Source organism: Hypanus sabinus, chromosome 20, assembly GCF_030144855.1.
Source record: "Hypanus sabinus isolate sHypSab1 chromosome 20, sHypSab1.hap1, whole genome shotgun sequence".
Classification (NCBI taxonomy): Eukaryota; Metazoa; Chordata; class Chondrichthyes; order Myliobatiformes; family Dasyatidae; genus Hypanus; species Hypanus sabinus.
In genome coordinates, this window is record NC_082725.1 from 56,759,503 (window position 1) to 56,776,027 (window position 16,525).

The 16,525-nt window shown below is 43.3% G+C and overlaps 1 protein-coding gene across 3 annotated transcripts in view; it reads left to right on the forward strand.

Annotated features, from left to right (window-relative positions):
* ranbp9 (RAN binding protein 9) overlaps positions 1 to 16,525 on the forward strand; it is a 77,325-nt gene that overhangs the window by 5,305 nt on the left and 55,495 nt on the right. For 2 of the 3 annotated variants that reach the window (XM_059945556.1, XM_059945553.1), the window contains exons 2-3: positions 4,361 to 4,472; positions 9,161 to 9,213. In XM_059945556.1, the coding sequence (XP_059801539.1) occupies positions 4,361 to 4,472; positions 9,161 to 9,213 (165 nt within the window). Of the gene's footprint in view, positions 1 to 4,360; positions 4,473 to 6,724; positions 6,798 to 9,160; positions 9,214 to 16,525 lie in introns of those variants that run through there. The other variant, XM_059945554.1, reaches the window with a different exon arrangement.

Below are 16,525 nucleotides of genomic sequence, written 5' to 3' on the forward strand. Positions count from 1 at the left end.
ATAAACACAAGATTCTGCGGATACTAGAAATGCTCAAGATGCTGGAGGAACTAAGCAGGTCAGACATCTCCCATGAAAATGAATAAATAGTCACTGTTTCAGGCTGAGAGCTTTCTTCAGGACTAGATGAATTCCTCCATCAACAACTATTAGGAACTAATATGCAGTTTTATAGTGGTATAGTAGTTTTGCTAGTGTTACAATTTGATCTGTATTTCATTTAAATGTATAATTTGTTACTCAGTTAAATAGTAGTTTGTCTTTTTAATACCTTAATTATTTCCATGACACTTCGGCTATTTGGGGTCGCTGAACTGGGCCGAAATGTACTGGTCCTGATGTGTCCCAATTAACTGGAATCCATTGTATTAGAAATTTGCTGTGGTGTGTTGGGGCAACATTCAACAAAAAAAACAACATTCATTAATTATAAATAATAAAGAAGTAGGTAAAATATGAAGTTAGAATGCAGAGAAATGAAATAAAATGTGAATAAATGCATTCATACCAGCATGTATTTACAACTTAAAGAACATTATAAAATGAGGTTTAAAATGTCTGCTGTGTATTGATGGGATAATAGTGTTGGGGGCTAAGTTGAATGGTTGATCCTGGTGGAAGAAACTTTTAAGACGGCATTAAGTTTTTGTTTTAATAGGCCTAAAGCCTTTCCTGAAGGGAGCTTTTGGAAAAGGCGATTTGCAGAATGGGTAGTGTCTTCAATGAAAATACTATCAACTCTTAAAGTAACCAGTGATTTTACAGTAATTACTAATTTTGGGAGATAGTTTTAGGACCCCACAATTCAGATGGGATGGGAAATCATAAGAAAAAATTCTGGAACAAGTCAGCTGGGTGACTATGAAGAGAAGCACCTTTTGTTCAGGTTGTCATAATTCATCAGTTATTACATTTTTCATTGTACTGTACTTGTGTCCCAATCCTCTTTCTCATATCTCCTTTTTCCACAGGAGGTGGAACCCCTTAATTCCAGTCCCTTGCATATTTACTGCTAATCTAATCACTTTCATATGCCCATTAGCAATGCTTTGATTATACAGAAACCCATGCTGGATGACTTAATAGAAGTCAATTAACCTGCAACTAGTATGATTTTGGGAGATGGAATAAAACTGGAGTACTAAGGAAACCAATGTAGTCAGTGAGAGCGTGTAAACTCTACACAAACAGCAGCAAAATGTCAGGATTAATTCCTAGCTGGAGCTGTGAGGCAGCTTCTGTCCTATTAGAATGACATAGTTGTGTGAATGTATCTTGCTACTGCTCTAGTTTAACTTGTTACCTGTAAAATGTGTACCACAATGGATTCAAGTTAATTGGGACATACCAGGACCACTACATTTTGGCCCAGTTAACTGGCTGTCCTAATTAGCTGAAGTGTCATGGAAATAATTAAAAATATATAAAAAAGCAAGTTACCATTTAACTGAGTAACAAATTGTGTTTAAATAAAATATAGAACCAATTAGAACACTAGTAGTTTCTAATAGTTATTGACGGAGGAATTCATCCAGTGTACACTGCCGTGTTCTTTTGATTGGCTATAAGTGAATAAAATCTGCACAGCCACCTAGTGCAGATAATGGACTGCCTTCATACAATACCTTCGAGACTGCATCCTCCAAATCTTTTTCATTGTAACATTCAAGATGATTGTCGATACCTTCAAGTTCTTCATAGTTTCTAACTGTTCGACAACAGTCTTCTGCCCTAATTAAGCAGTCTTAATTGGCAGTCTTCTGCCCCAATTAATCTCTTCATTTATTCCAAATAAATGAAGAGAATCCTGACTATTTTCTTGATAAATTTTTGTTCCTTAATAGTTGTCCCAAATAAGTAGTTTCCCTGATTAACCAATGCACAATCCATTGTATTTGAGTCATTCAAATTAATATTGATTGTACCATCAGCAATAATTTTGTCTCTATCACCCTTTTAGGTATCGTGTCACAGTCCCCAGTGAACTATTGGGTTGCCAGAAGAAAATCTTAACCCTTTTCAGTATTTTCACTGATCACTTTAAATCTGTATTCTCTGAATATTGAGCTCTTTGCTAAGAAAGCAGTCCTTCATAATTTTATACACCTGAATTAATTTTCCCCTCAAGTTCTTCTATTACAAAGAAAGCAATGCTAGCTTATTCAGTGTTTCCTCAAAGCTATAATTTTCCATTCCTGTCACTATCTTTATAAATTTCTCTTGTGTCCTGTCAAGTGTACTTGTCTCTTCCCTGTGGCATGGTTAAGGTGTAGTTTACCTAATGTTGGACAGAGTTCTAACACTACTTTCCAACTGTATTGTTCATGCCTTGGCCAATAAAGGATAAAATCCTTTTGGCTTTTTCAAAGTAAATTTTATTGTCAAAGTACATATGTCACTATTTACAACCCTGAAATTTATTTTCTTGTGGGCATACTCAACAAATCTATAGAATAGTAACAATAACAGAATCAATGAGCAACCAATAAACTTGGGTGTTCAGAGTCCAGAAGACAACAAACTGGCCAGTACAAAAAGGAAAAAAAATACTAATAAGTAACCAATAAATATTGAGAACATGAGGTGAAGAGTACTTGAAAGTGAGTCCGTGGGTTATGGGAACATTTCAGTGATGATGCAAGTAAAGTTGAGTGAAATTATTCCCTTTGTTCAAGAGCCCTGATGGTTAAGGGATAGTAACTGTTTCTAAAACTGGTGGTGTGAGATTTAAGGCTCTTGTATCTTCTTCCTGAAGGCAACAGTGAGAAGAGAGCATATCCTGAGTAGTGCAGGTCCCTGATGATGGTGGTTTGTGCAACAGCTTTTCAGGTAGATGCGCTCAATGTTTGGGAGGGCTTTACCTCTGGACTGGCAAATTGGAATGGGAGTGTATATCAGTAAGACTCAACATTGATGGGGATACCGCTTCACCAAGTCCACCAGAAAAAGTGGGATCTTCTGGTGGCCATTTCAATTCTACTTCCTATTCCCATTCTGACATGTCTGTCCAAGGCCTTCTCTATTGATGCGATGAGGCTATACTCATAATGGAGGAGTAACACCTTGGATTCAGTCTAAGTAGCCTCCAACCAGATGGCATGAACATTAGCTTTTCAAACTTATAATTGACCCCCTTCACCATGCCCGCATTCCCATTTACCCCTCACATTTCTTTACCTGCCATTGCCACCCTCTGTTGCTCCTCACCTTTCCCTTTCCTCCATGGTTTTCTGCCTCTCCTATCAGATTCCCCCTTCTGCCCTTTATTTCTTTCTTCATTTCCAGCTCTTATTTTATCCCTCTCCTATCCCAGTTTCACCTACAATCTACCACCGTGTACTACTTCCTCCCCTCCCTTTTTGTTTTAATTTAGCTTTGTTTCTAGTCCTGATGAAGGTTCTTGGCTTGAAACTTCAACTGTTACTCTTTTCCACAGGTGCTGCCTGGCCTGCTGAGTTCCTCCAGCATTTTATGTGTCATTTGGATTTCTAGCATCAGCAGATGCTCTTGTCTTTGGGCTGTGTCCACTACATTTTGTAGAATTTTGAACCAGTGCAGACAAACTTGTAGCTGAGTTATAAACTCTAAATGCTCAAACTTTCATATTAATTGTGAAATTCTGATCTGTGAGCTGAAGCTAATATTGTAATTTGCTTGCTATTGGTTTTCTGTATAATTTGTATTTGGGACCTTTCCTCAGATGGAGTTGGACCTGATTTCAATTGTGGGGCCTATAAACAGATTTCACAGCTGGAGTAAAAGCAGCTTCATTGGGAAAATAACTATTTATCTGAAATGATAGCTTTATCTTTGTCTGCAATGGGTCATAGCTGCTATGTTTTGAAAATTTGATTCTTTAGTAACAATTACTTTCTATCTTGAACGACATAGTATCTCCTAATTTCTTGTTTACATTTGATAACTATTTTGAAAAGTGTAATTTTAATTATAAATCTCAGATTGTATATAGATGCAATTAAAGACAGGCAGTAGACTTCTAATAATACTGTATGCTGCCTTACTGGGACAAATTTGCTTCAGGACATCCATTTGCTTCCTGTGGAATTTCTTGGTTACCATCCTTTTAATTTCTGATTTCTCATTTTGGAAATAGAATGTATTTGAATTTTTTTAAAATGCCTTTTTGGATCTGAGTTCATTTTTGAACAATCTGGGTAAAGGAAATGGAGCATTAAATAAAAGACAATTGCCCATAATGTTTTATCCCCTTGAAGCATGTTTCATCAAGATTTTCTCTGTTAACTTGCTGTGAACTGTTGCTAGATCTTTTGTTACATCGCTTAGTAATTTTAATAAAATGTTACTAATTCAGATTTTCCCTCTGCTTTTATACCTTCAGGTCATGGCAAAACACCAAAAGATGCAGCTTCAGTCCGAGCAACTTTTCCCATTCCTGCTGCGTGTGGGATTTATTACTTCGAGGCAAAGATAGTCAGTAAAGGAAGAGATGGGTGAGAATTAACTAACCTCAGCCTTGCTTATAGTATTGCGGTCATTCAGTGTGCATCTACATTTTGAAATATGGTGACTTAGTTGGGTAAATATTTAGTTTGTAAAAGGTGAATACACTTGATGCCTGAAAGTTGTCATTTGGCAGGATATTAGTGATCAGAGTTGTGCCTCAGCAGAACCTGCACATTTAATCTGAGGCAAAGGTTCATGTGAATCTTTCCAACCTTATTTATTCCTCTATGTTGCAAGCATTAATACACTGACCGTTTTTCAGAATACCTATGTTCAGTCATGCATGGTAATTATCATCCCAAGCTGCCAATTGCAGACCATTTCACTCCCGTTCCACTCCCACACTGACCTGTCCATATTCAGCTTTCTCTTTTGCCAGAATGTAACGAAACACTAAATGCAGTGTTATTTGATTTTAAACCTTGAAAGTCTGAGCCAGATATGATGGTTCATTGAGTGACAGAGTTCAAGGCTAAAATATTCAATTTACTGAAGAGTAAAAGCTTCACTGGGCTACAGTGAGCCATGGTCCTTGACTACATAACAGACTGATTACAAAGTAGCTTTTAACAACTGAATTTATAATTCAAAATCTATTAGACAATCTTGGGATTAATAAATTAAAAGCATTCACCCAGTATCTGGTGCTGTGGGATAAATTAGTGTAAAAGGGGTTCACAGCAGTGAGGAAGTGGAACAGGTGTAGTTCGGTAATGGTCCAAACAACAAGCACAGGTTTCCCCCCGCTATCCAAAGGCAGAGCGTTCCTATGAAACCATTTGTAAGTCGAAATGTCATAAAGCGAAGAAGCAATTACCATTAATTTATATGGGAAAAATTTTTGAGCATTCCCAGACCAAAAAAAAACCTACCAAATCAAACCAAATAACACACAAAACCTAAAATAACACTAACATATAGTAAAAATAGAGATGATGTGATAAATATACAGCCTAAATAAAGTAGAAATATTGTATGTACGGTGTAATTTCACTTATCAAACTCGGGAAGACGGAGAGCCAAAATCGATTCGGAGAAAAAGATCATGCATGCACAAACAACACAAGGCATGCACAAGGCTTCATGGTAATTGTAGTCTTTCTTGGGGTAAACACACGTCTAAAGCGGGCGTCTTTTTATTGTAAAAGCGAAAATCCTCTTTGGTTAGTGAAAACAGGTACTAATGTAGGTCTTTCGTAACAGTGAACGTTTGAAAAACGGGCCACCTGTATTAAAAAAACACTGTGACAGTACTTACCCTAGGAGACGCCAAAATATATTTAAATCCCACCTGAAGTTAACCATTTTCACTGCACTTTGTCTTGCATTATTGGTGTTCATTGATGTCATCAGGAAATCCATGATTTGCTACTGAATTCCAAAACATACTGCCTCTTCGCATTAAGATATTGAAAACATCGTCAGCTTAAACATATACTGGTGACATTTGCCTCTACTTCACTATAATTTTTAACCCAATCTGTCCCACCACTGATTCTAAATTGGACTATATTAAGTACAACGTTTTAGAAGAGCAGAAATTCTGTCCAACCAAATTTTGAAAAAACTGATGCTATTTTTCTCTATCTCAGATTTTGTTCCTCCTCTCCTTCTCCCCTCATGGCATTTATTGAAACTGAACCAAAGTGTTTGTAACCTCACTACCTTGTATGACTGAAAATTAGCTTCAAACCACATCCATCCTATAATTCTATCTCTTGTTCTTTGCTCAGTTCTGCCCATGATTCTGTTTGTCTGCTGAGGCACTTGTTGAGAGTTGACTGTTTCATTGCATTCATGGCAGCCCATATTCTATTTTGCATAGACTGGCAGTCCAAAAATCTCTTGCCCTGGCCTTGACTTGCACCATGTTCATTTCATCCATCTGCCCTGAATGTGGGACCCTGATAACTTGGCTTCCAGTTATGCAAAGCTTTGGTTTTAAATTCTTACACTTGTTTTCCAAACCCTCATGCCCACTCCTCCTTTTTTGTAAATCTTCATTTCCAGGATCTTGATTGTCTTCAAATGTGATCACATTCATTGGCAGACTTGGTTTCATATCTCTCCCTCCTTCCCTCCTGGGAATGTGGCAAGATTACAAGTGACAGAAATAGTGATCTTTTTTCTCTTGTATGTTGCTCCTGCTTCAATGGATGAGATTTGAATAGGGTCATTGTTTTGAGCATGAATTATCAAAAAGCAAATAATTAGCAATACAATTATTTTACCTTCACAGAATCTGGTCATGAGTTAATCAAGATTATCCAATTGTTTCAACTCGGTGTTTGTTATCATTCATGTTTTTCTAAGTGAGTAGTACATTTTGACCTAGATTTTGATCTCTTGCACTTTACTCACCAATGAAAATTGCATGGTGGCTTAACATTAGTTGTCAGACCTTTGACACCACTCTACCTCAAAGGAAAAAAAGACAAGAGTAAACACGAAAAGGGAGAAATACATGCCTGCCTTTCTGATTTAGTTGTCTAGAAATGTTTTAGATGAACATGTTGTTCAGAATTTTAACATTTTAGACTGTTGTACTGTTATCTTTTATTCAACTCCAGTCTTCCCAAGTATTCTAAATCAGTGGGTGAGAACCTCTAGAGAAGTGTAAGCTATTTAGAAAATAAGTCACAGCCTCATTCCTGAATAGAATGAAATAATTTAATTTCAGCTCAGAATGGCTGTGAGCTTTGGTCTAATTAATAATCAAGCTCACTAAGTAACCACTTCAGAGCAATTGAGTGATGTGAGGGCCTCCATTGTTCAGAGTTCACCATGGATATTGTGTCCTAGCTATCTAGATATGCAAGCCTCGGTGGTATGATATGGACGGCAAGCTCCCCCTCTCCACGCATCTGAATCCAAAGGAACGACAGAGACCGAGCAACACACACAAAATGCTGGTGGAATGCAGCAGGCCAGGCAGCAGCTATAGGAAGAAGTACAGTCGATGTTTTGGGCCGAGACCCTTCGTCAGGACTAACTGAGAGAAGAGATTTGAAAGTGGGAGGGGAGATCCAAAATGATAGGAGATGATGGGGGGGAGGAATGAAGCTAAGAGCTGGAAAGGTGATTGGCAAAAGGGATACACAGCTGGAGAAGGGGGACTATCATGGGACGGGAGGCCTAGGGAGAAAGAAAGGGGGAGGGGAGCACCAGAGGGAGATGGGGAGCAGGCAGGGAGTGATTGTGAGAGGGACAGAGAGAGAAAAAGAAAAAAAGGGAATAAATAAATAAGGGATGGGGTAAGAAGGGGAGGAGGTTCATTAACGGAAGTTAGAGAAATCAATGTTCAGAGACTGATACAGTTTGGTACCAACAGCATTGCAGGAGTTGCCAGTCAGCGTTGAACACAATGTAGCGCTGCCTTCGGGTCTCCAGCTTTGGATTTTTCCCTCTGGGTTTATTCCCGAAGCCTTCCCCTTGAGTGGGTATAGCTGCAAAGCAGCAGAGGTTTGAGATTAGTTCTTTTTCTTTCTAGATGAGCTGCCAACCACAGCTGCGGTTTTAAGACGCCAGTTACCTGCCTTTGCCCCTTCTGTCAGTAGAAACATTTCAATTGGGCTTAGTAGCTAAGCCACACATGAAAGCAAAGAACTGGACTTGGTTGTCAGAGGCTATTTGAGGCACTCACCATTGGGAGCATTTAATAGGTAGTGGGAGCTTATCTCCATTACTACCCCTGGCTACAGCAATATTAAGGAGCCAGAGCAATTTTAAGAAGTTAAAGGTCTGATTATTTGCGAATGCCAAATCTGGAAAAATATCAAATGTTATCACTATCTGAAATAATGATATGAATATCAACTCTAGTGTGTTTGCAGTTGTAAGTTTAGCTTTGGGACTGCAAGTCATTTTCTACCCTAGTAGTTGAGAAAGGCCATTTTTGTGAAAGCTTGGGCGTGAACACCACAGATGGATGTCACCTTCAAAAAGCACAGTTGTGTGCAAGGAAGCTAAGCTTGGAAGTCAAGCAAATAAAAACTGCAGATGCTGAAAATTTATACAAGAAGGCTGGAAGTACTCAACAAGTCAGGCTGTATCCGTGGGATGAGAAACATTTAACATTTTGGGTTGAAGACTAGAAAAGAGAGAGAAGAATAGTTAATTTGCAGTGGTGTCTCTCTGGGGTAAAAGCAGCTTGGCCATGTGGATAAGCAGTAATAGGATTATTTGGTCAATGAGTGAATGGGAACAGTCAGAGTGAGAACATAGACAAAACAAAATGCGGGAGTTGCAAAATTGAAACAGAAGGCATCCTCAGCATACCAGTTTGGGAATGTCCTCTGCCGTGGGGGGTGGGAAAGGAGAAATAAGTGAGCTGAGCCAATATTACAGACATCTGACTAATGCAAGTTAGCTGAAGTTGTAGAGTTTGGTATTGTATCCAGACAGCTGCAATCTGCCCAAATGGGAGATAAGATACATTGCTTAAGCTTTTAATGGAAAAGTTTGCAGGAGTCCATAGATGGATATGTCAAAGGAGGGAGTTAGTGTCAGGCAACAGAAGCGTAAGATTGCCTCTGTAGACTGAATGCAGTTACTGCACAAGGCAGTCACTCATTTTGTGATTGGTTTCTTAATGTCTGACATTGCTTGTGTATAAAGCTGATCTCAAACCAAACATTTTTAAATGAAAACAAACTTAAGAATGAATTTGTTACAGGTATATGGGCATTGGACTTTCTGCTCAAGGTGTCAACATGAATAGATTACCAGGTAAGTGTGTCACTTTAATTTGTATCTTGAAGGATCACAACATTAAAAAGTTAAGGGGGAATGCAAAATTGGAACTTGTATACATGGTACTTCAGACAGTGCTGAAAAAGTCACTTTTTGTTCTAACATGTTCAATGCAGGCTTTCGTTACATTAGACTTTGATTTTAATTCCCTGTTAACAGGGGTGAGTACAATGGAATTAAAGTAAGAGAACAGGCAATCCCATTCCTCTCTGAATTTTGAAGTGTAGAAACTTGACCAAGGATGAAGCCCCTGTGAAAAGTGGCTTACATTGGTCTCTTGTGTCCCTACATCTACAGTCTTGTGTCCCTGGCTTAAATTAGTCATAAGTAGTTAACATCATTAGGCAAAAGCCATTCCTATGGTTAGGTCCATGTTAATATCCGGCTCTCCACGTGCGAGTGGATATTTTAGTGCCTTCTGTGCACCAGGAGAACTGGAGTACTTTCTCTATGCAACAATTTTTGATTAAGCTTTTTTCAATTTTATCAAACTTTCAAGTAAAATCTGTTGTTGATCTTATGGATAATGTACCAATTTAATGATTTTTAATTTTACATGTTATTATTGAAATGCTTGTTTACACTATTTGACATTCAAAGTACATTTATAATCTAATTATTTATACTATATACAGCCTTGAGATTTGTCTATTTACTAGCAGCCACAAAACAAAGAAACCCAGTAGAACCCATTTTTAAAAAAGACAATCAAACATCCAATATGCGAGGAAAACTAAATCAGCAAACAATAAAAGTAAGCAAATAACATTTAGAGCTGAAGTATCATGAAAATACACAAAGCACAAAGCCAGTTACAGCCGATGCAGGAGCCAGGATAGTTAGATGCAGTCCCCAGCCACGTTTCAGCTGTTATGAATGTGCAGCAATTCTGAAGGGTACAAAGTAGCCCCCTCCTTTTTGAGAATCGCAAGATCGCTATTAATTCGGGTCTGGGACCCAGGAAATGAGAGAGAGACGTCCAGAATACACAGGATTTGGAATGTGTCCTGGCCTCAGCGAAACAGACTCACTGATAAAGGCCTCTTGGAGACAGAATTGTGTATTGAGTACTGTGCTATTCATGGAAGCCCTCAGGGGACAACCAGATGGGCTGGTTGAAGGATTGCATCATCCCAACCTGATTGACATCTGAGACCCTGTGAGTAAGGATAAAAGAGGGTCTGGGGAACAACCAGGAGACGCACCAGGAGAAACGCTAGAGATCCCGTGACAGCGTTTAATAGCGACAGCTGGTGGGGGCTCGTGTGCGTCCTCCCTTGCCAGGGTGGCGGGCTCATCACGGAAGAACGGCTTAGCTAAAGGAGAGGCCACAAGTGAACGGCCACACCAATGAGACTTCGACGGATTGAAATCATAAAAGGAAAGCCAGCAAGTTTTTCTCCCAAAATCTATCTATCTCTCTCTCTCTCTCTCTCTAACCATTGCAACCCAGCGGTCCCCAAAGGCTGCAGCCTGCATGAACTGAGTGAACTTTATATTTCCATTGGACAATACATTATCCCCTAGACAACGATAGAGCTTATTTCTTATTGATTATTATTATACCCACACTTTTAGATTTAGTATTGACGATGTATATTATCTGTATATTTGCATTGATAATATTTTTGTGTATTTTTACTAATAAGTACTGTTAAAAATAGTATCATCAGACCTCAACGGACCTCTCCATCTTTGCTGGTAAGTGACCCAGTTACGGGGTTCGTAACACAGCACAGAGATAAGTAAACCTTAGAGCAGTGAGCTGAATACCGGCCCATCCCCCTGACACCCTGACCTTTTCAATCTGGTCCAGTGCTTAAATTGGTCAAACATTGGCTTGTTCCTTGTCTTGGGCCCTGCCACTTTGAATTGCCTCCAAGTCTGCTCCAGCAACAGCCAAACATTGGCTTATGAACTCCAAGCTGCAACTGTCCTCTGCCTTCTTGACTTCAGTTCACCACAAAAATGCCAAGTCATACAGGCAGTTCAAATGCTTAACTCTGAAAAGGAAGTTGCAGGCTATTGATTACAGTGATAGTTTTTGAGAGAAAGTGTGATTAATAAAGAAATAGTTTGTTTGCTGCCGGCAAATCATCACTGTGCTTCATCAGCGCCATCTTAAACTGGAAAGCAATTGCTGCATGTTAGGCTACACTTGTATATCTGCTTAACACCAAAAAAGATTTGAGGAGCTCATAACGTATAGTTTACTAAGGGCCTCCCAAATCTTGTGTTGGGTTGATACCATGGTAGGCTAAAATGCAATAATTTTTCATTAAATATTTCCAGTTGATTACTGCAAAAGCCAAAAATGTGTATAGAATGTTAAGGGATGGAAGTAAGAACAAGAAGGTAGGACTGCAAATAGTGTTGAAAAGGTATTGCCAAGCTGAATAAATTGAGGAACTCAATACATACAGAGCAAAAGAATGAAAAGTAGGGACTTCGAAAGCTCGTGATCTTGAAAGGCAAAATATGAATGTATGATTGTTAATGATATTGTGTGTCTGCTTTTACAAAACTAAAGGGCATGGTACAGATGCTGAGAATGCAAGAAATTGGGTGAGGGAAACTTGATAAGAAAATATCAAGGGGTGCAACGTTTCTCTAATTAGGCTACCTCTGAACGAAATAGATATCACTCTTGGGCAAGGGAAGAAACAGCAGAGACTCTATCATTTTGAAAACCTCTGTCTACAAGAATAATACTGAAGAACTGCTATTGTGTTACCATTGTTTAAATTGGTAGAAGGGGATAAATTGACTGATTACAAGCCAGTAAAGCCATCGCTAGAAATGAGCACATTATTAGAAACCATACTGAGGAATTATTAATCAATATTTAGAGCAGAGAGAATGAAGATGCTGGAAGGGAGCAAAAAATAAATGACTGCTAGAGGAAGGAAATAGATGGTTGACGCCTTTCATCTGGACTGATGAAGGGTCTTGATGTGAAACATTGACAGTCCACTTCCTTCTGAGCTGCTGAGTTCTTCTGGGAGTTTGCTTCTTCATTTCGAGAAGACTAGATTAATTGAGGTACTGTGGCGACCCACTTTCTGCGCAGGCAAACCGGCTCACAAATAGCCAGTGCACGGGGGGAGACTTTCGTAATGCACCTCTGATGTCATTTCCGCCTGGAGAGGGCGGGTGCTAGGGATTAAATGCCAGCGCTGCGAAGTTTGAATAAACTAGTCTTGAAACGACTTACCGACTGCGTGTCGTCTCTAGCTCTGTATGTAGTACATCGCTACATTGGTGACCCTGATGGTCCAAACGGGATTTGGACCAAAGATGACCAACTCTTCATCTGTTCATGCAGTTTCGCTAAAACTGCCGACTTTCTGGACGCTGCGACCACGCGAGTGGTTTAGCCAAGCAGAAGCCCAGTTCCAGATTCGGCAGATATCTTCTGATTCCACGCGTTATTATCACGTGGTGAGCGCCCTTGACCAGGAGACGGCTGCCTAGCTTGCGGATTTCATACAGTTGCCCTGGAAGAAGGCAAATATGAAGCATTCAAAGCACTCCTCATTGGGACCTTTGGCCTCTCAAGGCGTGAGCGGGGTGCCCGCCTGCTTCACCTGGAAGGTTTGGGAGACAGACTGCCATCAGCATTGATGAACGAGATGCTGGCCCTGGCTGACGGACACAAGCCCTGCCTCATATTCGAGCAAGCGTTCCTAGAGCAACTGCCCGAGGACATACATCTGCTGCTGACTGACACAGATTTCAACAACCCCCGGAAGGTGGCAGCCCAGGCAGACGTGCTGTGGAAAGCCAAGAGGGAGAGCAGATTAATCTGTCGGTCAGATTACCAGGCCACGCGCCCAACAGCGGACTGGACCAGGCCTGGCAGGGGGGCGCACACAACACAGAGGCAGGAGTGAGGAGGCCAGTGAACAGTGGTGTTTCTACCACCAGCGGTGGGGCACAAAAGCCCGCCATTGTCACCTGCCCTGCAAGGGCCAGGGCCAGCTGCTGCTAATGACTGTGGTCACTATGGCTGGTCACTTGGACAGCCTCTTGTACATCTGGGAAAAACAGTCGGGACGCAGCTTCTTGGTCGACACCGGAGTGGAAATCAGCATCTTACCCCCGACGGGGTACGACACCCGCAACAGGAAGCCAGGACCCACCCTGAGGGCCGCAAACGGCAGCACAATACGGACCTACGGCACCTGCACTGTGCAGCCACAGCTAGGCGCCAGCTGGTTCACGTGGGACTTCACACTGGCTGCGGTGGCCCAACCACTCCTGGGGGCGGACTTCTTGCGAGCTTACAGCCTGCTGGTTGACTTGCAAGGGAAAAGACTGGTACATGCCGAGACTTTCCAGACGTTCTCCCTGGGTGAAGCCAAGTTGCCGGCCCCACACCTGGACTCCATCACACTGTCGGACAACGAATTCACCAGAATCCTGGTGGACTTTCCATCGATTCTGGCACCATAGTTCACGGCAGCCATGCCCAGACACGGGGTTCAGCACCACATCCCGACCAAGGGACCACCCCTCCACGCCCGCGCATGAAGGCTCCCATCAGAAAAGCTCCGCCTGGCGAAGGAAGAGTTCAAGAGGTTGGAGGAATTGGGGATCGTATGGAGGTCCAACAGCCCATGGGCCTTCCCCTGCACATGGTGCCCAAAGCAGCTGGGGGTTGGAGACCATGTAGTGACTACCGCAGACTGAACGAGGCTACAGCTCCAGACCGCTACCCCGTGCTGCACATACAGGACTTTGCAGCAAACCTGCACGGGGCAAGAATATTTTCCAAAGTAGACATCCGGGGTTACCATCAAATCCCGGTGTACCCTGAAGACATCCCCAAAACAGCACTTATCACCCCGTTCGGCCTGTTTGAATTCCTCCGAATGCCGTTCGGCCTGAAGAATGCCGCACAGACATTCCAGCAGCTAATGGATGCGGTGGGACGCGACCTGGACTTTGCGTTCATCTATTTGGACGACATCCTTATAACCAGCAGTAGTCGCCAGCAGCATCTGTCCCACCTCCGCCAGCTCTAGTCCCGCTTGAGTGATTTCGGCCTCACGATCAACCCAGCCAAATGCCAGTTCAGTCTCGATACCATCGACTTCCTGGGCCACAGGATTACCAAAGAAGGGGCAACACCTCTGCCCGCCAAAGTAGACGCAATCCGCCACTTTGCGCGGCCCAACACGGTCAAAGGCCTACAGGAGTTCGTTGGTATGGTGAACTGGTATGGTTTCCTCCCTTCAGTAGCCCGTATCATGTGCCCTTTGTACACCCTGATGTCGGGTAAAGGCAAGGACAATACTTGGGATGAGGAGGCTGCGGCTGCTTTCGTTGAAGCCAAGGAAGCCTTGGCAGGTGCTGCGATGCTGGTGCACCCCAGAACGGACGTTCTAACCACCCTCACGGTGGATGCATCCGACACAGCAGTCGGTGGGGTGCTGGAGCAGCTCATCAAGGGGCGCTGGCAACCCCTGGCGTTCTTCCGCAAGCACCTACGACCACCGGAACTCAAGTTCAGTGCTTTTGACTGGGAGCTATTGACACTGTATCTGGCAATCTGGCATTTCAGGTACTTCTTAGAAGGCAGGCCGTTCACCACGTTCACGGACCACAAACTGTTGACCTTCGCGTTCACGAAGGTGTCCGATCCAGCAGCGACATCTGTCCTACATCTCCGGGTACATGACGGACATCCAGCATGTCTTGGGAAGGGACAATGTTGTGGCGGACGCACTCTCCAGACCAGCTGTCCAGGCCCTCTCCCTGGGGGTGGACAATGCAGCACTGGCGGAGGCGCAGCAGACAGACGATGAGATGCCCAGCTGCAGGACCGCAGTCTCGGGTTTGCAGCTGCAGAAATTTCTCGTAGGCCCAGATGAGAGGACCCTCCTGTGCGACGTGGCTACCGGCCAACCTCGCCACATCGTTCCGGCAGCCTGGAGGCGGCGAGTTTTCGACTCTATACACGGTTTGGCGCACCCATCTATCAGGACAACTGTCCAGCTGGTCTCCAGCAAGTTTGCGTGGCACGGACTTCGCAAGCAGGTCAGTGAATGGGCCAGAACATGCACGCAGTGCCAAACAGCCAAGGTGCAGCGGCACACTAAAGCCCTGCCGCAGCAGTTCGAACCCACCCACCGGAGGTTCGACCACATTCATGTGGATATCGTGGGCCCCCTACCGGTGTCCCGAGGAGCAAGGTACCTCCTAACTATGGTAGACCGGTTCACGAGGTGGCCAGAGGCAGTCCCGCTCACCGACACATCTGCCGATTCCTGCACCCGAGCACTGATTGCAACCTGGGTAGCACGCTTTGGGGTACCGGCCCACATTACCTCCAACAGAGGTGCCCAGTTCACCTCCAGCCTGTGATCGGCTGTGGCCAGCCTGTTGGGAACACAGCTACACCACACAACTGCCTACCACCCACAGTCGTATGGACTAGTGGAACGCTTCCACCATCACTTGAAGTCGGCTCTCATGGCCCGCCTGAGAGGACCTAACTGGGTGGACGAGCTTCCCTGGGTCCTGCTTGGAATTCGCACAGCGCCTCATCGGCCGAGTTGGTGTACGGCGCACCCCTGGCTGTCCCAGGAGAGTTCATACCAGCCCCAAGGGGGCAAGAGAAAAAACCTGAAGCAGTCCTGGGCAGAGTACGCAAGAGGCTTGGCAACCTGGCCCCCGTACCGACTTCACAGCACGGACAGACCTCGACCCATGTACCCAAAGACCTGCAGAACTGTAAGTTTGTGTTTGTATGAAGGGACGGACACCGGGCACCGCTACAGTGGCTGTACGAGGGGCTGTTCAAGGTGATCAACAACAATGGGTCCACGTACGTTCTGGACATTGGGGGGAAAGCGGAGGTTTTCATGGTGGACCGACTCAAACCAGCCCAGGTGGACTTGGCGCAGCCGGTCAAGGTTCAGGCATCGCAGCGCAGAGGCAGACCTCCCAAACAGAGGCTGATCCAGACTGTGGACATTGGGGGGTGTATCGCTGGTTCTGGTGGGGGGATATGTGGTGACCCACTTCCTGTGCAGGCAAACCTGCGCACAAATAGCCAGCGCGCGGGAGGAAACTTTGGTAATGTACCTCTGATGTCATTTCCACCCGGAGAGGGCGGGCGCTAGGGATTAAATGCCAGCGCCGCAATGTTTGAATAAACTAGTCTCAAAACGACTTACCGACTGCGTGTCGTCTCTAGCTCTGTATGTAGTACATCACTACACTCCCATACAAAGTCAAAGTCGAGTTTATTGTCATATGCACTGTTGAATATTCTTTTAGT